This window comes from Cebus imitator, unplaced genomic scaffold, assembly GCF_001604975.1.
Source record: "Cebus imitator isolate Cc_AM_T3 unplaced genomic scaffold, Cebus_imitator-1.0 Scaffold400, whole genome shotgun sequence".
NCBI lineage: Eukaryota > Metazoa > Chordata > Mammalia > Primates > Cebidae > Cebus > Cebus imitator.
This window is the reverse complement of record NW_016107715.1, coordinates 1051647-1078042: the sequence shown is the minus strand read 5'-3', so window position 1 is coordinate 1078042 and position 26396 is coordinate 1051647. Positions and strand designations below refer to the sequence as shown.

The window sequence follows — 26396 nt, the reverse complement described above, 5'->3', positions numbered from 1 at the left end:
AAAAAAAAAAAAAAAAAAAAGGAAATAGCAACCATTGACCTCCTCACTCTCCTGATGGGGTCTTCTCTCTCCTTCTGATACTTTGAAGCCAAAGTTGGCTGAACTGTAAACTGAATCTGAGTGTGAGCCTGCTCACAGTGACAGCCTCCTTTGCTGACCAGATCTGTCCCTCCTGCATCTCACTTATTGAGTGAGTAAAAGTTGGGATGTGCCCAGCCTTCTCCCCACTGCTAACCAAGCCAACTGCCTCAAAGCCCTCAATGTGTTTTTTCCTCCATGCTAAAATATGTGAACTCAGTTTGGAAGATTCTAAGTATAAAAACAAAGAAGACATGAATCTCAGTGTATTCTATTATCCAGTCTCAGTTCTGAAAACACAAAATTAACTAGTATTTCCATATGACTATTCTACTGTCATCTCTAATTCAACCTCAAAATCAAGGCCATCATGAAACGGGTTCCTAGGATCCATCTCTATGATCTCTCTTTCCGAACAATTTCATGAAGCCTTTCTACTAGTCAGGTTTCCTCTCTGAACCCTGACTCTACCAGCTAATTTGTACATCTGCACACATGCACATGTCGTGTTCTTTTGCCTGGGACAGCTGCTTTAATTTCCTCTCCACATATCAAAATCATTCCATCCATAAATGCACAGCTCAAGTCTTATCTGGAAGCCATTTCAGAATAGTTCTTACATCAGTGATGCCCTAATGTAAGTCTATAACACATAATTCAGGACTTATTTATGTAACATTTTCTTCTCTATATATCATATTATTCTAATTCAGAAACATATCATCCTTTATAGCTGCAAAACTGATCTCGATGTTTAAAAATAACTCAGGAGCAAGTCTATTGTGTTATTTTTGAGACAGGGTCTCGCCCTGTCACCCAAGCTGGAGTGCAGTGGCATAATCTTGGCTCACTGCAGCCTCAACTTTCTGGGCTCAAGCAGTCCTCTCACCTCAGTACCCAGAGTAGCTGGGACTATAGGCACATGCCACCAAGCCCAGCTAATTTTTGTATTTTTTGTAGAGATGGGGTTTTGCCATGTTGCCAAGGCTGGTCTCAAACTTTCACCATGTTGCCATATCACCATGTTGCCCAGCCTAAGCTCAAGCGATCCTCCTGCCTCGACCTCCCAAAGTGCTGGGAATACAGGTGTGAACTTCTGTGCCCAGCTATTTGTCTCTCTATGATGAAGGACTGGGCAATACTGAATTGCTAAATCAGTGTCCTCCAGTAGGGATGATTGGTTCTAGTAGACATTTGGAAGAGGCGGCTTTAAATAAGAGCATGGACAATTCATCAACAGTAAATAAAGCTGTAGATAGATGTTTAAATGTGATCATAAAAGTTTGCGAAGATACTTTCGATTTTCTCAGTGAGGCAAGAACCATGTTAGCCAAGTGAAAGGAAGGATGAAGGGAGAGATGGCAGAGATTTGAGTAATAAAGAAAAAAATGTCTTCTGTTTAAGTAGGAAATACAATGGGCTAGGAAACTGTGGCATATTTGCTACAAGGTGAGGACAAGAGGAACATAATAGAATTAGATTCCAGGTGTGACTGAAACATTTTTGGAGCTAAAGTATTAGAGACGGGAAGATAGAAAGATAATATTGTGGATGGAAATTAGGCAATTTGAAATTGAGAATACAGAGTGGTTGCAGGAAATGATCGTGGCTGGGTGCCTGAGTTAGGATGAAGGACAGATAATTGAAGAGAAATGGGTCAGTGAGGCCCACCCAAGAAGCCAGATAATTAGAAAGATTATCTGCCACAATGTTGAAATCACCAATAATTAAAACAAGAGTAGTAATGAAGACAGTGATGATGAGCCCAGAGCGAAACACTTCAAGAATTCTAGGGGAGTGTGACCTGGAAGGGAACAGAGAAGGATGATGAGTTGCTTGTGAATTCTCCTGAGAATGTGGTGTTGCCAGGCGAGAGAAGTGAGGTGAAGTAATGTTCACAGAACATGATGAAAACATGGTAGATTTTTGCCAAAGATTTTGTGTTTTGACAGAAACTATGCATTACACTTTAAAAACCTGTAAAATAAGACTCCTATACTTGTGTAAAAGGTTCTGGAGCTTAAAACTTCTCTTGAATTGTTTGTGCCTGCTGAAGCAAGTATAGATAACATGTGGCTTGGAAAGCAGAGGGGTATATATCTTTATTACAAAATTTAATTAAAAGAAATGTTTTAGAAAGCTGCTTTTTATTCATAATTGGCTATATTAAAATGATAGCTCTGAAGGGGAATCGTTTGTTCCCTATTTAATTTTTATCAGCCCATACTTCTCCCCACCATCTCATTAGTCATTTTGACTTAACTGTGTTTGCCTTCTTAAAATATGGAGCAGATAAAAATTGATGGTTCATAAACACATATTAAAGAGTAATTTGAGATTTACAGAAGAGAATAAAGAGGAACAGAGCAATGGCCACTACAGACAATGTTTCATGCAGGTAAAATGAAATAATCCATACTCACAGAGTGCTCTCGTGTGCATGTATGTTTATACATGCAGACTCCCAGGGAGAGAGAGAGAGAGAGAGAGAGAGAGAGAGAGAGAGAGAGAGAACTGACTTGTAACTGAATCCTAGAAAGCTGTTGTAAAATCCTCATAAAATAATCAAATATACTCTTGTATACATTTATTTATCTAAAGGACTTTTTTCTATATCCTGTATAGCCATTATTATTTAAAAATATATAGAGTTAGTAACCCAGCAGGTAGAACATGACTCATCTATAGGTGATGTTCAAATAAATATGGCCTCCTATTTGCAAATGTCAATCAAATTAAAAATAATTTTTTGGTGACACACTGAAATTTGTGCACTTATTCAAATTCATATTTACCTAAGACCTGTTACTTGAATAAGTGCAGAAGCAGACTCTATGATATTACCTCTAGTTATAAGTACAGACAGGAAAAGATGATAGTGGCAACACTGAAAAAAAATGTACACAATGATGAAAAGTCCAGATCCATCAACCCCTTCCTCCGTAATACTTACAAAGCAAATATCATCTGCATATCTTGACTCAGGGGAACAATACTTACTAAATCATATAGTGATGCATAAGAAAAAGAAGAAAAAATAATACTAAGATGGGCATAATACTAAAAATTATTTATTTTTAATTCTATTCTGTTATGGTTGGCAAGGTGAGAAATTATCCCATAAGTAGAAATGAATAGAAGACATCTTTCAAAATTCACATTTTTATCTTAACATTTTTCTCCTCTTCTACTGTGCAAAGAATTAGGCTGAATGATTAACATTTGTAAAAAAAAAAAAAGTAGCTATATTAAACCACAGGACTATTATTCATAATAAATAATAGATTTGTCATTTTGAAATTCTAGATACTTTATATGATTCAAGTTCCCATTAACAATTTCCCATTAATGCTGTGTTGTAACTGGAAGAGCAATAATTTATATATCGTTCATAACTGACATTAAAAATAGGTGATTTATTGAGGTAACTACTGAAAATAAAAAAAAAGACAATGAAGCTGCATATGTGATAGACAGTTGCAGGTGCTATAAAATTTCTCTGTCGCAATTATAAATAAAAATATTTTTTTCCAGTGTAATGTTTCATATGAACCCATGCTTTTTTAAATTAGAAATTAATAAAACATGAGATTAATAGGTACCATAACTTTAGAAAATCAATAATTGTCAACATTTTCAGATCAAGCAAGTATGACAGCATCATAGCTGCATCATCTAGTGTGAAAGGCAGTAATAAAGTAATGCATGTAGAAGCCTGTGATGGCTCATCCTGAAAGGCCAGTGATATTGATGAATAAGTATCCTGCATTATAATAACAACTGGACAATCCAATTAACCAAAGTCGAGTCTTAGATTTCTCTCTCTCTCTCAATGTCTCTTAACATTGATTAGGCAGTCAACTTTGTTTTAAAATGCAATGGTATCTCCTTGCAGTTCTGAGTGTTTCTGACTCATCCAACTATATAGAGGAAAGGATAAAATAGGCTAAGAGCCCAGTTCCTGCCATTTGGTAGTATATGATTCAGGAGGTCAATATTTACTTATAATATAACTAAGACCACAAAGTCATTATGAGAATTAAAATGAGAAGCTACTTTATTATGTCATCATCCAATCTCAAAAATAGGTTCCAAATCATCTTTTTCATCAGTCACTAGATGACTGAAACAAATCTCTGAAATGACAGTCTTAGATTTTGTTATGAATGTGCAACAAATGCACATCTGTGCAAAAACCTCTTAAGGTCCTTAAAATATCTAGGACATAGTATCAGGAAAGGGAAAATCACCAAAAATTAGTGTGAAAAAAAAATACCGTCTGTGGGAAAAAGAAGAATTATCTACTCTTTACATACTAGAATTACTTTTTGGTTCCTTTTTGGGTCTCCGTGGCTTTCCCTCTCACCCACATAAACATGTTGTCCTAAACTCCTGCCTTCTTTTCCCCTCCAGTGTTCTAGACTTCCATTCCCCTTTCAGGAGACTATTAGAGAAGACTTCCAGCATGTAGTCAGTTAAGCATTTACTGAGCACCTATTATTTGCATAGCACCAGGAGTTTTTAAGGTTACCTTTAACATATTAATCCAATGGCTAAAGGTGGTGAATTTCCAGGTACCTAAGCAATCCAGTGAGTAACAGCTTACATTTATACTAGGTATAATTCTAAATAACAAAGCTCAAAAAAGGAAGCTTATTTTGAAATATGATGCCTAACATTTATCAAAATACACATTAAAACCCCAGGACAAATGATTTATACTACAGATAATTTTAACTAAATTAATTTCTAATCACTTCTTCGTCTTTTGGCTACAATCAAGTGTATTAAATTAATTTCTAAAAATTCTATGCAATTCTCTTATTATGTTTCTTTCCTTTCTGTTTGTTGTTGTTGTTTAACATGAATGTAGATACCAGATACTTTGGAGTAGAGAATAATAAACCATCATGCTATGGAAACATCTTCAACAAGGGGCAAGGACTTAAGAGTTTTGTCAATTTGGACTATCTTATTAAACTTTAAGAACCAGCGACTGATGAGAAAATGTAAATTTATGGAAATTTCTGACAATGATTTAAAATAATGGGGAGTCATTCTTTTTTATTCAGAAATACAATGAAATTTGTCATGCTATTATCCATTGCAATTTGTACAATTTCATTTGTTATAATTTGCAGGCATCTAGGATCACCTGAGCTCATGGTAATACAGCATCACAAAATGCAGACAGGTTAGAAACATGATAATTAGGTCTACTTTCCTCTTGTTGAGCTTTATATGTCAATAAATTTCCCTTAAAACTACAGACTATAAAACTATCCTCTCTGAAGTCAGTCTAATAACATGGATAAATATGAGACTAAGTTGCACAAAATCAGCAATTATTTCATTGAATAAAACTATTGAATATATGCTTTCTTATCTACCCAGATTAAACATCTTGTTTTAAAGATAACATGTTCACAATGTTCATTTTAAAATGGAAATTATTAAAAATATATATACTAAGTGATCTCAATGTTACATGAAAAAACATATGTAAATCAAAAGAATAGACAATTCAAATTAAGTAATTAGAAGTAGATGTGCTATTGGGTGACTTTAAGTCATATATTTCATACCAACATTTTCCGAGTCGTCTTCAATTACATCATTTTCAGAACCAGAAAAATATACATTATTTACATAAAATAAATCTTTTTTTCTGGATGAAAATGAAACAATCTCAGTGAAACATGAACATTGAGGTATGGTCATGAATTCTTCAAATATATATTACCCTGTAGACACAAATGGAAAAATATTACTCTGAAAAACTCACGGTTAAGATATTTGTGGGACAATATAATAAGAGATACCTAATGATCCCCATCCATCTTCAGTACCTGTAAATACACCAGAGGGACAAATAAGGCATGATTAGAGGGTGACCCATTTAAAGGCAACCCCAACTAATTCAACAAGGCTTGGAATTTGACCCACATAATTTAGAGCTTCTAAAATAAACTTCACAGCATGCTGGAATCTTAATTTGCTTCCCAGGTCTACCAACCCTTGCCCTTTACCAACTACCTAGAAAAACTTAACTTCTTTTTCATTCTATCAACCCCTAGATCTGAAAATCGTCTCAACACTGTGTCATATTTTTTCCCTTTAGTAAATTAAAAGGTTGTACCTCTTGGGGCAAAATTATACACAAGATGGCAGGGCAAGGTGAGGAGTGATCACATGAGTTCAAAGGGAGTTTAGGCATATCTATTTCTCTACTAAGCACTGTTAAATTTCTATCAGTCTGTGGAAAAGATTTCAGAACATTATGTTTAGCTTTTAATGTTCTTTTTTGGCCTTCACTTTCTTTAAATAGAGAACAGTTTAAGACTAATCAGTACGCTCTGGGACTGATAGAAGAAATCTGTGCCTTAATAGAACCACGAGTATCAGTTTCTTTAGAAAACCCCTCATCAAATAGTACACTATTTTAAAATCAAAAAGCAAGAAGTTTCATGACCTCTCCCTTTTAATTCTTATAAATTGGTTGAGTCTACTGAATTAGCCAGCCATATGTTCCAGCAAATACAAAATTAAATCTAACATATACTTTTCTACTTTTATTAAGGTTTTATATTTAAGAGCTAGAGTGATTTTCAACAGGCAGTTTATATTTATATATGATTAATACAGGAAGAAACAAATCCAAGATCAACCTAATTGAGATATGATTTGGAGTATATGTTTCCAACTCTTACTGCATTAAGTCAAGGCAGTGAAGTCCAGCAGCTAAGAGTAAGGGTAAAAGACATTAGTTGCCTTATTTGGCAGTTGTGTGACCAGCAAGATATTAGCTTCACTCTACCTCATTTTTACCATTATAGAAGAGGGAAAAGAGAATCCACTTTATAGAATTTTTGTGAAGATTAAATAAGATAATCTAGCTAAGTGCTTACCTGTTGCCTCTAAGTATTCAACAAATCTTACCTATATTACTCTTGATACTATTATTATCCAGTAATGTTATAAAGTAGGTTCAATTATCAGGTAACTGATGGATACCATTCGCAACAAATATATCTGGGATGCTTATTTTAAAATTACAAGATCTATGAGGATTTTAATAGCATTGTTTCCAAACCATGTTCCATGGGAAAAATGTGGTCAATAGCTAAGTGACCATGATGTATAGGGCATTAAAATAAAAATTTAAATACTGTATTTTCTAGAATGAGTTTGAGATCGCTGTATAGTGCACTCTTATCTTGGAAACTGAAACTGTTCATTAATATATTAAAAGATAATGAGAGGCACACAGAAGACACCTGGTTTCTTTGCTTCCTTAAGCATGCCTAAACTTACCTAACTAGAGAATTCCTTTATCACAGAGCTACTATTAACCTCCTGACTTATGTTACTCTGTGATCCTCACAAGAGCCACATAATAGAAAAAAATGATGCAGACCAGATATACAAAAGAAAAAGACATATACATGGGACCAAGAAGGATTTTTGTTTCTTCGGGACACTACTAAAGCAACACAGCAGGACGAGCTGGGTTGTGAATGGTAGCAGTGCCCAGTCTGAGCTCCAGGGTGACAGGTGTCCAGGAGCAGCTGTGCACACTGGAGGCCACATGCCTTGCTCACACGGTCTGTTTTCATTCAATGCAGCAGGCCTAAGGCAGCCAGATCTTCTACTTGTTTTTCTTTTCCCTAAAATCTATTTTTTTTCATATAAAGTTACCATATTTTTTTTCTCATTTGCATCGCAGATGCTTATGCAGTCTATGTTTCACAGGACAAAGCAAATACATCTATGAGTTGGGTGCAGTCCTGTATGCAACAGTTTGGGAGTTCTGGCATATTCTTTAGGGCCCAAACTATGATCTATTAATTCATATGAATCATTCATCTAATGGCTAAACATTTTGCCTCATAGCAGACCTGTGAGGAATAAATTATTATGTCCAATTTCCTGATAAGGAGATTTCGTTAAAGATAGGTGAGAAAACCTGCTTGTGTTCACAGATCTGGTAGGTGGGTGATCATTTCCAGGTGCACATGATTTTTTATTATACTTTCCATGAGTCACATATGAACATACATTTGTTCTGTAGAATGCAGAATTTTGGGGTGAGGGGGAAATGTTCCCCAATTAATTACACTCATTCATCCTTCTTTAATCAGAGGTAAGGTAGCTCTGGTAAATCTTTTACTTTTTAAATGAAGATATCAATCACTTTCTGGTTGGGGAGCTATATCATATGGTACCCTTAAATGGTAATAGAATGTCTTTCAGGTCTTTAATTTCAGAGATATACTTGAATTTCTAATCTTTGCTTTCAAGTATTTATTAAAAATTTGCTCTGAGATGTTACAAACTAGATGAACCTCTAATGTGAATAAAAACCTATTTCTCTAGATCAGATTTGGCAAACGACAGTCCGTGAACCAAATCTGGCTCACTATCTATTTGTTTAAAGTTTTATTGGTACCCCCATCCACTTACACTTTATCTATGGCTGCTTTCATGCTAAAAAGGCAGAATTAAGAGGTTGAGATGGATAACATATGACCTTCAAAACCAAAATATTTACTCTGGCCTAAACAGGATGACTTTGCCAGTTTACTGCTCTATATATTCTAAGTTTTTTATCCCAGGAACAAAATGACATGATTATAGTCCTCTGTCCTCAGAGATTGCTGTTTTCAGATGATCACTGTTTTATAAAAGTGCTTTTTACTGAGTTTTCATGTTGCTGTCACCTCTGGGCTTATATTAAATGTAGACAATAAGAAAATGCCTACAATAATTTGTATTGTACTCACTGGAGAGGGTATCATTGAGGATGTTGTTAACTTTATCCCAGTGCTCCCTATGAGAACTGAAATGCAAAATTTTTGTTTCCTCCTGAGGTATTAGTTAGTATTAATAGCATGACCACTTCAATTCTTGTAATGGTTTGTTTTCTCTTCATTTAGAAGTGAAAAAAAATTATTTAAAGATAATACTTGCAATCTTCCTGTTTACATTGCAGAGCATCCCTTTCTACTTTCTAAATTTACCTTTGGCTTCATTTGAGTTTCCTAGTGTTGTTTCCTTTTTATTCTTATTTTAAAATTCATTTTATGTAATTGCAATGTGTGCATATTTTTAGCCATACCTCTTTTTAAATTAAGATTGGATATAAATAAATGAGAGTATCAGTTATAAAGAAAAAGAACTGAAAGAAAAGATATTTGAACTCCTGCCCCTGACAGCATCATGCCTTATCCCCAGGGCTCAGTTTAAACCTCTAGAATACAAGAATGAAATAAAATACTCTGACATCACAAAGACCTCAGCTGAAAAAATCTGCAGCTAACTACAGGGCTGTATCTTGAGGACAGAGAAAACCACATACACTTAGTTTGGCTAGGATACCTCCTAAGGTATGACCATCTTGTCCTGATAGTTTTAAGAACTTTTACTTAGAGATCAAATGAGATTTAGGATGGAGTAGACACCTTAAAAGTAGCTTTATATGGCGATGCAAAATAAAGTAAAAGAGGGAATGATGCCAATATGGAATTATACTGATGCAACTAAAATCAGAATAGGGTAGAACACAGGAAGATGCTTAGGTCAGCTTTCTGTCTCATTGCATATATATATGTGTGTGTGTGTGTGTCTGTGCGCGTGTGTTTGTGTGTCTCACAGCATATACATTTATATATGTGTCTCATTGCATAGACATATATATATATATATGTCTGTGCTGACCGTTTTGCCAAGCTGATTGCTTCCTGGACAATCTAAAATATTGAGATAGATGTTATCAAATGTCTCAAACAGATCATTTAGGAGGGAAGGCTTTGCCTTTTGCTTAGATATAGGTAATTGGGTACCACTGAAGTTCATCTGTGATCCTAACTATGGTATGCAAATACAATATTAATTTTTCTCCTGGACCTCCCCAGAGAATTTTTCTATGAAATAAAGTTTTCTATCTTAGCCAAAACTGAATTCACTTCAAATTTGCTCTTGAAAAAAAATGAAATTAATTCATCCCACCTTTATGTCTCATGACTTTGATGGTGGGAAGGCAAATAATGAGAAAGGTTAATAATTCAAAATAAAAAAGGATTTTATAGCTAATTACTCTAAGAAATAAGCAGAACTTCACATCAGTCCTTGTATTCTCCTGTATATGGTTCCAAAATGATCTGTACTAAATGCCTTCACTACTTGGCTTTCTATGAAAGTGTATATCTATGGCCTAGTGTTTTTCTTACTTTTTTCTGCATCATTCATAAACATGAATTAAATAAGATTACATATTATCTAGATCTTTACCACTTTCCTTACTCTCACCTTTAAACATGATTATATAATGGCTATAGTTACATGTAGCTGGTATTCAATAATTAGAAAACCATCAAGCTTGCAAGTTACCAGATGTTTTGATGTTAGAAATAGCTGCTCCATAGCACTTTCCTGAAGTGCCACTTCTTTGTTCTCCACTAAATTTACTTAAGGTTCAAGTCTCTCTTTCTGGAAGATATTCACGTAAAACAAAACCAATGTTCTTTCAGCAGTATTATTGCAACCAAGTTTTTAGGATGGTTCGTAAGAAAATCTGCATTAAAGTTAAAGCATCTTGAATTCAAGATGCTTTTAAATGATAAAGAATTATTAGAATAAAGTTACAATGCACTGTCACATTAATCAACATTACACAAACATCTTAGAAGCATACAGTTCCCTTGATAGCCTAATCTGACTTCAAGGAAGAACTCTTACAAATAAAGATAGAATGCACTGACAAAATTCACCCATTAACCAGAAGGTACAAGGGTATGAGCTACTTCAGAACACAGCCAAAAGAACAACTTAGTGCAAACTGCTGAAGGTACTTCAGGTGGAGTAATTAGGATATATGGTATCTCTAACATATTCTTTATATAGCCTCAATTTTGTTACTAATAGTGAAAAGAAATGGCATCAGTGCAGCAAATGAAGAATAACATTTTATCTGAAAAACTGATATTAACCCAATGAGAATTTTGTTACTGATCTCTAAGAGCTGAACATGCTTTGAAAAGTTATTCAGGGGAAGCATTAGCAGTCTTCTAACTATAATACAAATATAATATTTTGTATAAAAAGGAATTTGATATTTAGTAAAAAGTCTGTGTTTTCAAAAATATGTTTTTGTGGATTTGGATTATTTGAAAGATACATAGCATACTAAGACACCAACATTGAATAATACAAATTATTGAATAAAATGAAAAGTTGAGGAGATTTAGTTTTTAATTGCTGCACATCACTAATATATACCAACAACCTTTTTTATATTTTAATATTTCTGAAATCAGAATGAGTTTTAAAAGTGAAGCCATATCATAATTATGATTGCAGTTTGCAACAAAAAATAATTGTATATGGTATAATTGATGATGTTTTAGAATTCATAAAATTTGATGTCTTCACCATAAAGTTAACTCGTTTACTGATTTTCAAAAATTTTTAAGAATTACATTGATGCTGAAGCAGTGCTATCAATCACTAAAATATAAAAATTCTTAATGCTGCCAAGAAGGGGGGTATCTACATTTTCCTGTCACTACTGCTCAGGGAGGAATACAAAATGCCACTCATTTATTTTTCCTTAATTTATTTTTTTTCCTCAAGGGAAATATTTGAAATTGTCTGTCTGATAACACTATTGCCATGTGATAAGGCTTGAACTTCACTCATAATCCTATTCTCTCTTCCTTTGACATGCTCTGTATAGAATATGTGAAGGTGCATGGCATTTAAGGTGTGGCTGACCCATGCTCATAAAGAGAAGCAGCCTTTCTTACTTTGGTTGCTAAAATTATTTAATACAGATAAGGATTAACCATGTTTTGGTAAGTCCTTTTTGAAAAAATTTATTGGAAATCATTATTAAGAATCTAATTGGCAAAGCTTTACTAAATTCACAGTCAACTAAATCCATTAAATTCCATATATGTAGCCTAATGTTAAATAATTACTTCCCGGATATTTTAATATATTACACCTAAATACAAAATTTCCTTTAATCTTATTAAATGACATGTTGACAGATTTAGCCTATTATTCTTGCTTGTCACACACACACACACACACACACACACACACACACACACACACACATTTACACACACACATTTTTAAAAAGCTTTTCCAATTGCCTATCACTTGTTCCAACATGCTTCCAACAAACTGACCTTTCTGTCTCTTGAACTTCTTCTTCCTGTGACCTTGTCCCTCAGTATAATAGAGCCACTGTCTCAATGATCATTCTATAGACCTTTACATGACTAATAACTAGAACTGAATATAATTATAGCTTCAAGCATCCCACCCTCTGACCACAACCTTTTGTTCCCTAAGAATGTAGTAGAATCCTCCCTTTAGGTAACATCAGGAACAGTTAATCACTATTTCTCAATTGAAAGCTCTCCTTTCTCAGGCTTCTGAGTGTCACATTCTCATGTTTCCTCTGTCCTCTCTGGCTACTTCATCTTGAAATCTTTTCCTGGTTTCTTTTAATGTGTCCAATTATGGAAAAGTCCAGGGCTTCGTTCTCAGCTCATTTCTACTTACAATTCCTCCCTTAGTGATCTCACCAAATCTCACGGCTTTACTGTCATCTATATCCTGATGATCTTTAAATAGATACTTCCCTGAACTAAACACTCATATAGTCAACTTGCTACTTGACATCTCCACTTGAACTTATCTAATAGGAATATCAAATTAACATGCCTAATACAGAATTTTTTATATTCCTTTCCCTGTCCCCACCTGCTATATTTCAGTCATTCCATTTCTGTTAATGGACAATACTACTTTTTAGTTGATAAGGCCAAATGTCCCTAGTGCCATCCTTTTTACTGCTCTTTCCCTAGAAACAACATCCAATCATCATAAACCTACTCAATGCCCATAAAAATATATCCAGAAAATGCTAATTAAGACCCTATTAAAATTTTACTCCACACATAGTACTATTCCTGAAATTAAAAAGGCTGATAACACAACATGTTAGCTAGAATGCAGAGCAACTGGAAATCTCATAGACTGCTAGTCAGAATGAAAATAAAACATTTTGAAAAGCTGTAAGATACCTTACAATGTTAAATACATGCCTACTCTATATGCCAACAATAATATAATTGTTAGTATTTACCCAAGAGATATAAAAATATATGCCTACAAAACTAATTACACAAGAATGTAGCAGAGTGATGTCAGCAAGATAGCAGAATAGGAATTCCTGGACACTTCTTCTTCATACAAGCATACCAATTCAGCCACAACTGATGGAAGAATTCCCTGTGTGAGAAATCAGAAACTAATCGAAAGGTTCCTGCACCCTTGGAGGATGCAAAACAAGACTCACTAGAGCTGGTAGAGAGTATGAAACACCATCTCACCGAAACCCTTCTCTCAGTGTGGTTCCCTAAGATCAGAAAGAGATGCCCAAGCTCCTGGTTTCACCCAGGAGAGGTAAGGGCTTGGATCACATGTTCAATGTCCTAGCACTTCCAAGAAAGTGGGGTAGGTGGTGAGGGGTGGGAGGCTGGCAGGCAGAGAACTGGCATTTGTCTTGTTATTCTTGAAGTTATGATGGGCACAGCATAATCTACACACCTGAAGAATGTCAGCAACACCTGAGGTTGGTATATGCCATTGATCCTCCCCACTGCTCAGCACAGAGTGAGCAAATAAACAAAAAGAATCCCAATTCTCAACTTTCCTCTTGGAAGGGAAAGAATTGACCTGTTTGTCCAATGCTACAATATCTCAGGGCTTCTGAAACAACTAGCTTCTGCCTTGTGAGTCCTGAAACTCTGATGGATATGGCACAATCTAGCCACCTGAGGAAAAATAGAAACAGTAGCTTATAGATACCAGAGCTTCAGTTCATCACAGAGTAAGCTGACAAAGACTTCCCCTTGTGTGTGAGGAAAAGAATTGATAGAGGCCACCAGAATCCCTGGGTAGATTGATTGATGGGAGCCTTCTGTACTGGTCAAGTCAGTAAAGATTGACAACGGTGTCTGCTTCGTCTAATGTGCAGGAAAATAAAAAATCAGACTAAGATGCTCCAGACAAAACAACAAAATGCACCTCCAGAAATTAACGCTAATTAAATGGTTAACCTGACAATGAATTAAAAATAACTTTAAAGAGGTTGTTTGCTGAGGTAAAGAGCCTAATGTATGTACAATGTAAGAATTTCAACAAAGAAAGAGAAAATATTAAAAAGTACTAAACCAAAATCATGAAGGTGCAGAATGTAAGTGGCCTGAAAATGCACTAAAGGGGTTCAGCAACAGACTAGATCAAGCAGAAGGAAGGATTAGTGAACTGGAATAGAAGTCACTGGAAATAACTCAGAAGAGCAAAAAGAAAAAAAAAATAGAAAAAAATGTAAAAAAAAGCTTAAGAAATTTATGGGATGTCAGCAAATAGACCAATAAACAAATTATGGTAATCTCTGAATGATAATAGAGAAAAACAATCAGAAAGCTTATTCAAAGAAATAATTGCTGAAGCCTTCTCAAATCTGGGAAGTTAATGAACATCCATATCCATGAGCTGAAAGAACATCAGTATGATAAATTCAAAGAAATCCACACTCAGACACATTTTAATCAAATTATCAAAAGTAAAGACAAACAGAGAATTTTGAATTCATCTCAGATTCATGAGCCTATGAGTAAGCTTATCAACAGAAACCATGTAGAGCAGAAGAAAGTGAGGTAATATATTCAAAGTGCTGAAGGAAGAAAAACTGCCATCAAATAATACTCCACCTGGCAAAAACTGTCCTTCAAAAATGAGAGAGAAAGACTTTTCCAACCAAAATAAATTGAGGAAGATCATCACTACTGGACCTGGCTTACAAGAAATTTTAAAGGGTATTCTTTAAGTCAAAATGAAAAGACATTAAATAGCCACATTAAAGCATAAGAAAGTATAAAACTGCTTGAGGAAAGTAAATATATAAACAAATATAAAGGTTGTATTATTGTATTGGTGGTGAGTAAAACACATTTAATTCTAGCATAAAAGTTAAAAGAAAAAATTATTTTGAAAACTATAAAGATACAAACACAATTATGAATATATTTTGAAAATAATAACAAAGTATGTTGTGGGGAAGAAGTTAAATTGTAAGTTTTTGTATGCAATTAAACTTAAATAATCAGCATAGACTGTTGTAAGATGTTTTATGTAAGTACCAAGGTAACCACACACACATACAAATCTGTAAAAACTAATCGAAGCATAACAATATAAACCAGCAAAACTCAAAGTAAAACAAGAAAGGAAGACATACAAAAGTACTATAAGAAGAATAAGAAACAACAAAATGGCAATAGCAAATCTTTTCCTATCAATAATTACTTTAAATGGATTAAACACTCTAATCAAAAGACACAGAGTGATGGAATGGATTAAAAAAAGAATAAGAAACTTACTTTAGATTTAAGGATGACACACATAGGCTGAAAGTGAATGGGATAGAAAATGATATTCCAGGTATTAATAAATCATAACCAAAAAGAGTAGCGGTACATGAGACAAGGGCTATTAAGTCAAAAACTATTATAGAAGACAAAGAAAAATCTTTTATAATGATAAAAGGGTCAATGCATCAAGAAGATAGAGCAATGATAAACATATATGTGCACTCAACATCAGAGTACCTCAATACAGAAAGCAAACATTGACAGAATTGAAAGGAGAAATAGACCACAATACAATAATAGCAGGAGACTTCACCCCTCATTTTCAATAATGGACACAACATCCAGACAGATCAATAAGAAAACAGATAATTTGAGTAACATTAAAGAAAAAATGGACCTGACATTTACAGAGCATTCTACCAAACAGGAGCAGAATACACTCTTCTCAAACAGACATGCGTCTTTCTCCAGAGTATTACATATGTTAGATCACTTAAGAGACTAGTATAAAAAATCATACTCTAACAAATTACATAATCTAGAATAAATGAACACATTGCTAGAGACACACATAACAAAACCATATCACAAAGAAATAGAATCAGTAATCAAATACCTCTCAAAAAATAAAAGCCCAGGATAAGATGACTTCACTAGTAAATTCTACTGAACATTTAAAATAAGAAATTGAAAATGAGAGAACTGGGTATATACTCAAAGAAAAATAAATCACTGTACCAAAAATATGCATACACTTGCATGTTCATCTCAGCACTATTCGCAAAAGTGAAGACATGGAATCAACCTAGGTGTCCACTCATGGTGGGCTGGATAAAGAAAATGCATTACATAAACACCATGGAATGTTATGCAGCCATAAAATCATATCTTTTGCAGCAACTTGGATGCAGATGGAGGTCATTCTCCTAAGCAAATTAATCCAGGAACAGAAAACCAAAAGCCGCATGTTCTTACTTATAAGTGGGAGCTACGCGTTGAGTACACTTGGATTTAAATATGGGAACAATAGATACTGGGGACTACTCAAGGGGGGAAGAGGGAGATGTGGGGTGAAAAACTATGTATTGGTTATTATGCTCACTACATGGAGTCATCTGTACCTCAAACCTCAGCATCATACAATATATCCATGTAAAAAATCCATACATGCACCCCTGAATCTAAAAGTTGAAATTATTTTTAAAAAGAAAAGAGAAAAAAAGCAACAACCATTTAATCAAGTACACACTTTTTCCCTATTATGAGAATATGTTGAATTTTATTAAATACTTTTTCTGTGTCTACTGAAATGATCAGAGGGTTTTTGTCCCTTCTGTTAATGTGATGCATCATTTATTGATTTGCCTATGTGAAATTATCTTTACATCCCTGGGATAAATTCCACTTGATCATAGTAAAATATTGTTTTAATGCACTGTTGGGAAAAAAAAATGAGGGAACACTTAGAAACTCAATTTTTGAGGCCAGCAATTATCCTGATATCAAAACCAGATAAAGAAACAACAAGAAAACTACACGCCAATATCTATGATGAATATAGATGTAAAAAATTCTCATAAAATACTAGCAAATGGAATCTGACAGTCAATTAAAGAGAGCATAGATGATTATTATGTGGAATTTATTCATGTGATGTACGGATGTTCAACATGCCCAAATGAATTAATGTGATACAGAAAATCAACAGAATAAAGGTAAAAAAATCACAGGATCATCTCAACAGATGCGCAAAAAGCATTTGGCAAAATTCAACACCTTCTATGATAAAAACTGTCGAAAATGAGAAGTAAAAGAAATCACCTCAATCTAATAAGAGTGATATATGAAAAGTCCACAACTAATATCAGACTTAACAGTAAAAAACTGAAAGTTTGTCTCTGCAATCAGGAATGAGGCAAGAATGTCACTCTCACCACTTCTTTCGGAAAATTACTAGAAGTTCTATCTAGAGCAATTATGCCAGAAAAAGAAACTGATGACATCAAAGACAGAAAGAAGTAAAATTTTCCAATTGCATTTTACATGATCATATATATATACACACATATATATACACATACATGTTCTTATACATAGACAACACTAAAGTTGTCTATAGACATCTAGACACATGAGCTTAACACTAGAGACTCCATAAAAGCACTGTTAGAACAAATAAATTCATTTAGTAAAATTACAGGATACAAAACGAACCTGCAAAAGTCAGATTCATTTCTATTTACTAGTGAAAAACTATCTGAAAACATTAGGCAAAGAGTGTCATTTACAGTAGTAACATGAGGAATAAAATATATAAGAATAAACTAAGGAGGTAAAAGACTTGTTTAATTTAAAAAAAGCAAACTGAAAGACATCCAACAAAAAAAGAAAATACAACCTGAGGCTAGAGGAAGTAGTAATATCTGTCTTTAAAGGATTACCATTTTCTTCGATTATTTTGATCTTAGTAGCTTAAAAAGGGAAAGATACATACAAAATGTTAAATCTGAACTCTTTTTTCTTCATTAAGTATACTTTCCATGATAGTCATATGACTGGATTTCTAACATAGCTTTATTGTTATGGCCAAAAAAAAAATTGGGCTTTGGTAAACTAGCCTTGAATAGATGTTTCTTCAGAGATGATATACACATGAACACCATGTATATGTAAAGATGCTCAACATCACTAATCATCAGGAAAGGTAAACTAGAACCTATTGATATATTACCTTGTACCTATTAGGATGTCTATTACCAAGAAACAAATAAAAAATATTGACAAATATGTGGAGTTACTGGAATTCTTGTACACTGTTGAAGGGAATGTAAAATGGTACATCTTCTATGGAAAACAGTATGGGGGTTCCTCAAAAAATTAATAAATATAAGTACTAATAATCCAATTATCCCATTTCTAGTTATTTACTCAAAAGAATTAAAATAGGGATCTCAAAAAGATATTTGAACTCACATGTCCATTGCAACATAATTCATAAAAGCCAAGATGTGAAAACAGCTTAAATGTCCATTGATGGATGAGTAGGAAAAATGTGTGATATAGATACAATGGAATATTATGCAGACTTAATAAAGAAGGAAATCCTATTGTATGTGATAACACAAATGAACTCTGAACACCTTATGCAGGGTCAGATATGCCAGTCACAAGAGGACAGATGCTTATGTGAGGAATCTAAAATAGTTAAATACCTAGAAGCAGGAAGTAGAATGGTGGTTGCTGTAGGTTGAAAAAGAGGTAAGGAAATATGGGGTTTCTTTTCAACAGGTGTAAAGTTTCAGTTATGCAAGATGAGTAAGTGCTAGAGATCTGGATACTACGTCGTGCCTATAGTTAACAACACTGTACTATACATTGAAATATTTGTTAAGACTACAGACCTCAGGTTAAGTGGTTTTTTTCAACCCTAATACATCATAAAAAACAGTACCTGGTACACAGTATGAATAATTTAAATTCTACCTCCGTGATAAACAAACATCCAAAAATTGAGCTACCATCTCAATAATTACTGCTACCATCACCTTTTGGTTGCATTATTGTAGTAGCTCTCCTTACTTCTATCATTTATTTCTCCTACAATTGGTTTTCTACCCTATCAACTAGAATCACACCATTTAAAAAACAAGTGAAGCTATGTAACACCTCTGCTCTGTTCCAAATGCTTCATTGATTCACCCACAAGTAAAGCCAACATCTTTCATGATTTGCGAGGCTCTGTGGGTCCGGCCTCACCCTGTCCTTCTCTGACATCACATCTGGCTTACTTAGCTCCAGTCACACTTGATGTTTCTTGCCTCAGGCCTTTGCACTTGTACCCTCTTCTCTTCCCCCACATATCTAAATAATGTACTTCCTCACCTGTGAAGCCTTAGTCACATGTCAACACCTCCCTAGGCCTTACCTGACTACTTTATTAAAAACTGTGAACCTTCGGCACTTTCTACCCACTTTATTCCTTTGTTTTATTAACAGTGCCTATCACTAACATAGTATACAGTGCCTGTCATTGATAAGGTATATACTGTTTGTCTTTTCTGTGTGTGGGTGATTCTTTCCACACTTCAATGTAGAAATCTATGAAGGCAATGCTTTTTTTGTATTTTGTTCACTGTTGCATTTCATGGCCTAAGATAGTGCCTGACACATATAGAAGGTACTCTGTAAATACGAATTTCTGCATAAGTGAATTCATGGATCATAAATATAATCACTCACCAACCAATGTCCTCATTCTGTTATTTATTAAAATGCTGAGGAAGACAGAGCCAAGGACAGTCATAAAGCACATCACCAGATAAATACCTCCAGCTTATCTAAATAGAATAATGAACACTTATTTTAGATTTGCCAAGCTTAAATCATTCTGCCTTTCCTAAGGTAACAAAATCAGCTCTGTAAGTTTTTATCCAAGTAAGACTTTCATCTTAGTACAAAATCAAAGCATTTATCGATTGCTGCACTGATACCATTAAATGAATTTGTCTCAATATGATATCATAGATACAAACCCCTCTATCTTATTTCACCTTTAATTAAAACATACTACAATAATACAGTGTTTTCCCTAACAATAAAAACAAAAAATCATAAACTCTCAAAGAATACAAATTTTCTGTGTTTTCAACCCTTTTTCTCATTCCAGGTTGTCATGTCATCAATTTCCTGCTAATAGAAGCCACCAACTACTCAATCATGTAAACTAGCATCACTGTAACTCTCTACAAGCATTATGTAGTAGGGAAACTCAGATGAAATCTTGATTTAAACAAATTATTTAAACACAGTCAAAAAGTGCCATAAAGTTCAAATGAATATTCCATTTATTGGTCACATGACATGTTTTAGCATAGCATTTTACTCCCAGTAGTGGGCATAACGTGGTGGGTAATTATATGCTACTTGAGTTCAAATCCCTTTTCTACCATTTGCTAGCTGTAGAATTTGCTGGACAAATTACTCAACTTCAATCTGCCTTAATTTCCCCGTATATAAAATACAGACAAAAACAGAACATCACCTTCCTCATAAGGTTACATAGAGAATTAAGTGAGTTGACAAATCTAAAGGCTGTGTTTGCTGTCACTGTTACTTGCATGTAATAGCAAAGGAAGCGGCACCATTATGTTTTTCTGTCCTTACGAATTCCCTCTTACAACCTGATGACTTGGCCTTAACAAATATCAGAAAAATGAAACATTGATGAATCCTGTGACTATGTAAATTAATTATCTCTTGATGTGGCTGGATTTATATTTTTATTAAATATTTGGTTGTCATTTACAACACTGGAGATGACTGGCTATGACCACATTAAATCCATCATTTCCTAAAAATCAATCTACATTAGAATACAAAAGTATGTGTGCTTCTCCAGAGATCAGAGATACCAGTCTCTTATATATGTCTCTCTCTGTCCCATTTATTTGGTCACACTCTATCCTTGACTACAGTCTGATTGATCATTCTCTCCTAGACAGAAGGCCAGAGAACCACTGTTGCACAGGTCCTTGTACCTGCTGGGCTGTCACCACCATTAATACAAAAAGTGACGCTGCCACTCTCCTCTTATAACCACACCTTAACTCTACCACTGGCCCCAGGGGATCATTTGGGCCCCTATACCCACTGACATGCAGATCTCCACAGATTAGGTCAGGCAAGGATTGCTGTCAGCCAATCCTGTCCACAAAAGCTCCTCTGAAAGGCAAACACTTGCTGCTACGCTATGATTTAGAAGTTTTATACTTGGACCCACACCCAGGACACATAAGCTTCTTCCTGCTCAAACACTTATACCTGCCTGGTTCACTTTCCTGTTGCCACACACAGCTATGTCACCCTGTTGACTATAAAAGACTTCATTCTTTAAGACGAGTTCATCCCTGCCTGTAACCTTGCTTTTTTCACAGTACCTCACAACCTCATCCAATTAGATATGTTGTACCTATTCAAACTCCAATGTTGACAAAAGTCTTGTCTTTTCCACTGCCAGAGATGGCTCAGCCTCCACATAAATTAGTGCATCCAGGTGGATTTTAAGGAGGGAATATTGTCCAAACATACACACTAGCTACCTGTGTCATAGCACTGGACCAGTGGGGCATCCTGCTACCCAGAAAAAAATGCCAGTGACCTCCCTTAGCTATTATAGATTAATGCTGTGCAGTAACTGTAGAACTGAGTAGAGATAAAAAAAAATCTCATTTAGAACAAAATTAACTTATCGGGATGATCATTAGTATGAACCCTAATATGCTCACCAGATAGTTCTAATTAGGTTATAACACTAAAGATACTGATGAAGTATTAGAGTAACAGACTCTACAGGATGCAGATATAGTTATCAAATTGCACAGGACTACTATATAGTTCACTTTTTCACTGGTGTTCTAGAAAAGTTAATGTGAACATGGGCAAACGCTTCCAAGTTGATAATATGAAGGAAAGTTCTTTTTGATTCACACTCATTTTTCATGGTATCAAATTGCTGTGTAGATTATTTTTAACCTTACTCAAAATTGGACCAGTAGCAAGATCTAGTTTTCTTTCATTTCAGTCTGTCTAGGTATATGAAAAGTTTACTTTCATATAAAAGCAATTCTAACTGCAAACCCTTTACGGCATTTTTATTTTACAGATAAGTAATCTAATAATCATTTTTTCAGTTCACAAAAAATTTTTATGCAGAATTAGGATTAGAACTGTTAGTCATGGATTTTCAATCTACTGTTTTCTGAGTACAATGTCACACAATTAATACATGTTCCCAGTCAATGACAGATTTTTGATTTAGGCAGATAATCGACTGATCAAAAAAACAAGATTTTTTATCACATGTAGACAAATACAGTGTTAGGCCTTTTAGAAGAAAAACAAAAGCAACAGATTCCCCTCCTTACAGATGTTTTAGAAAAACAAGAGTTACATATTTGAAACATTTAGAGATCATTAAGCAAGGATTGTTTAAAAGCCAATTACATTTTTCCAGCTGCATTACAAAATTTTTAACAAGGAAAAAATCGATGTGATGTGGAAGTGTTACAAAGGGCTCTTTGAAGAAGCAAAATGCATTCACAAAAGAGGACATACTTCAGGGAATTGTCCTGTACACAGAGCCACATACTTCATTTGAGCATCACTATAGATCAATACAGATGAATCTAAAACAGAAACAGCCCACCAACAAACATAAGAAAATGCCTTGTACTGTTATCACAACCTCCCCTCTTGGGGCATCGTACCACTGCTTACCCAGAAAGCCACCCCACCTCCAGACTCCATCTTCCTTTGCACCTCATATAAATTCACCTTTTGGATGAGACTACTCTGTTTCCAAGGTAAGTTACCACTTTCTGAAAGCCTTTGTGTCCAAACTCCTTTCCCTTCATTTCTGATGGGAGCTGAAGCCTGAAATGAAGTCAGAGTGGCAAACCCAACACTGGGCACCTAGGCACAGGCATTTTTATGGCCATCAGATCAAGGAAGCTGTTGCTAAGGTGACTCAGATGGTCCATACCAGTGAAGGGGGCAGAGGTCCCCACACCACATCATGCTGGTCTTTTCCTGTGCTTTGGCAGCTCCATTACCTATGTGCTAAGAGACTGTTTCATTCTATATTCCACCCACTACCTCCTCTCAGGTGAGTTTATCTGGCCCGTGCCAGTTCCTTGAAGTTCGATCTGCTACCACAATTGTCACGTCTCTTGGTAGAAGTCTTGCCACGTGGGTGAGTGTTGAGCCATCATTTGGATATTCTCTGTGTATTCTAATATATTGGTACGGACGACTTTGAGAATTGGGACCCCAGGAAGTTTGGTCTGACAGAACCTGCACCTAAACTGTGTGGTTGTATCTGGGCTCTGCGGCCACATCATCTTCCTTCATTCCTCTCCCTATCTCACTGAGCAGGTTTCTGTGCTCAAGGACTCACATCCACATCTGCTTGTCTCACCTAAGTCAGTCACATACTTTTGGTCCATGAGCCCAGCATGGTATTATTCAAGAAGTTATTGTTCTGAAATACTGAATTACATCTTAGTTTATGTCACATTCTGAGCTCTCTTATCTCATACATATTTTAGGTGTATCACAACTAACTGAAACATAGGTTGGTTCTTAATCCAATGAAGTACATAGATAAAAAACGGCATAAACAAGCCAAATAAATAAATAAATAAATAAAACAAAAAAAACCCTGTTTTGTCAAGAAGTATAACAATAAATAGAAATGGTATTCCTTAAATAAAAAGAAATGATACTCCTGATATTCTGTGTCTAGCAAATAATCTAGCTAATTAGATGCCTGATTTCCTGGAGGATTTACTCTTGAAACCATTATCCCTAAATGATATCTTTCCTTTAGCTGGATTGCTTTCTAAAATGGAATGGTGACCAATATAGCATTTTGGGTCTCAATTTGAGGCTCCAGTCTCCTAGTACTTTTCTTCAGGTGTTTGGCAGATTTTCAGAGATTAACAACTTTCAGGGATAATAATCATTTTTTTTCAGGCCTCCAGATGGCTGAATCAGTCCTGTGTACTTCAATGTCCATCTTAGGGGCCTAAAATGCCAACTTTAAAATGATCTAATAGACCATTTCTCTCACAGGTTTGTACCGTGTGCTATTGCTTTTTGAAATACATATATATGGCTTTACCCATGCATTTTTGGGTATTAAATAATTGTATGGCATCCAGAATCGGTCTTGTGACAATGGAAAATGTATCTACCAGCTAATATAATATTTGAGCAATTCTACTGTACCAGTAAACATAGTACTCGCGGCAAAATAATTCATTCGGATATAAAATTGTCTTCATATATTTTGTCCCCACCCTCAAATGCCAAGAAGACAGCCTCTTTTTGCTTCCTTGCCTAATGGGAAGTTTGTGAAACTGATCAGAAAGGAGAAATTGCTATTAATATGCCAGAGAATAGAGGGAAGGTGCTATAAGACAAGAAATGGCCCAGAATTCTAGGGGCCCCACATCTATTAGAAGCTTGCATCTGAGTTGAATACCTCCTTCTAACAAAGCAGAATTATCTAAATTGTCAGATTATGACATCAATATCCATATTGCAGCAAGAGATTTTTGTTTTCACTTTTTAGGTACAGCATATGAGGTAAATGTATGATAGAAAACCTCTTATATTAATACTGATAAAATCGCATCTCAAAAAGAGTTGTCTACTTTACAGGTTTACATTAACATTCACACAAACAATTCTATTTGCTGTGGAACATCTTGCTATTTGCAGATGTTGACAAATGTGTCTGTTGGCTCCTTGTAAACACTAAGCATTAAATAAATGTTAAATTCAATATATTAACATGATATAAATTACACATATGTATCTGAAAGAAAAAAATTTTATCTCTGTATATTCTTCAGACATGATAAAACCAATCTTTTTAAAGAATAGTATCTTCTAAACCATTTTTGTCCTACATAAACTTCATTAATAGAGTTCTTTTTAGATTTAAATTACTTTCTAACTTCATTACTCATCTTGCATACACTTTCAAAAATCTGCTAATTCAAAAGATGCACTCAAGCATTGCTTTGTGTCTCAAGGATCAGGAAATCTTATAAGAAACAATAAGTGGCTTTGTCAAGTACTGAATGAGGAAGAAATCTCTGCAGTAAAGAATAAACTATGTTCAATTTTAATACGTAAGAGAACATTTCCTTAATTTGAAACAGGATTTAAAATTCCAATCACAAGAATGAAGGTCTTTAAAATTAAGATGTCTTTGTTAGAAGACAACCAATATCCTGGAAGGCAGTAATACTGGTAGCAACCGATCTTTTAATCCAACAGAAATCCAAACCAAAACAAACAGGACAAAAAGAACTCCCTACTTCTTTTTGTGTGAGCTCCATACAAAGGCCTTAACCCTCTCTTTCAGCCTCAGCATTATTGATATTTTGGGCTGGATAATTCTTTGTTGCTGTGGTCTGTTCTGCTCACTGCAAGGTGTTCAGCAGCATGTCTGGGCCCCACTCACTAGGTGCCAGTAGCACCACTCCCTACCCACCCTACCCCACATACGCTGTGACAGTCAATAGTCAAAAGTCTCCTGGAAGGCAACATGCCCCCAGCTCCTCCTGAGAGCCGCGGCTTTAACCTCATTCCCTTCCAGACGGCTTTTTAATGGCATTTCTTTCATACAGCCATTTACTGAGCAAGAATAATTTGACTTTTAAGGTTTTTAAAAATAAAAAGGTGCAAAGGCTGAACAATGTCTTTCTATTGGTATTTATAATTAAGTAACATGTCAAATCCAGTGTCATGAATGTTATTTGGGTTTCTTCCCATCTAGATAGAGTGCAATTTTGTGATTAAAGCAATGTCTGTGCTTTCAGGTCAGGCAACCTGAATTCAAATTTCATTTTTAATATTTAGAAGTTATGTAATTGTGAATTTATGTTACTTAAATTCCTGACACTTCTAATCATATTAAAAAAGCAGATAATATCTCTACTTCATAAGATTACAGGAATTAAATGGGATAATATCTCTAAAGGGCGTGTCATATATCAGATAACCAATTTTCTTATTCCTATGACCATAAAAGTATATAAATATTATCCATTATGTGTATTATATGTGTATTTTCTTCAACATAGCATATTATGCTTCTAGTTTTTCAACCATTAAACTAGGAGTATATCATTTAGACCATCTTCTACCTAAAAAGTGAAATTTAAATTTATTTCAGTTTGCCTTTATGACAGAACAGGGAAATTGGGTAAACATAACTTTATCTCTTATTTTATCTTTCATCTGTAAGAATCTCGCCTTATTTTTTAAATATAATGATGAAGGGGGAAAACATAC

General features: G+C 34.7%; 1 protein-coding gene across 10 annotated transcripts in view; it reads right to left on the bottom strand.

Annotated features, from left to right (window-relative positions):
- NKAIN2 (sodium/potassium transporting ATPase interacting 2) overlaps positions 1-26396 on the bottom strand; it is a 1029496-nt gene that overhangs the window by 710485 nt on the left and 292615 nt on the right. For 3 of the 10 annotated variants that reach the window (XR_005196899.1, XR_001819115.2, XM_017508800.2), the window contains exon 2: positions 5864-5927. The exons of the other annotated variants lie outside the window; for them this stretch is intronic. Coding sequence is in view for 1 of the 3 variants with exons in the window: in XM_017508800.2 (XP_017364289.1) it covers positions 5864-5914 (51 nt within the window). In the remaining 2 variants the exon portion in view is untranslated. The remainder of the gene's footprint in view (positions 1-5863; positions 5928-26396) is intronic. 10 annotated transcript variants of the gene reach the window in all.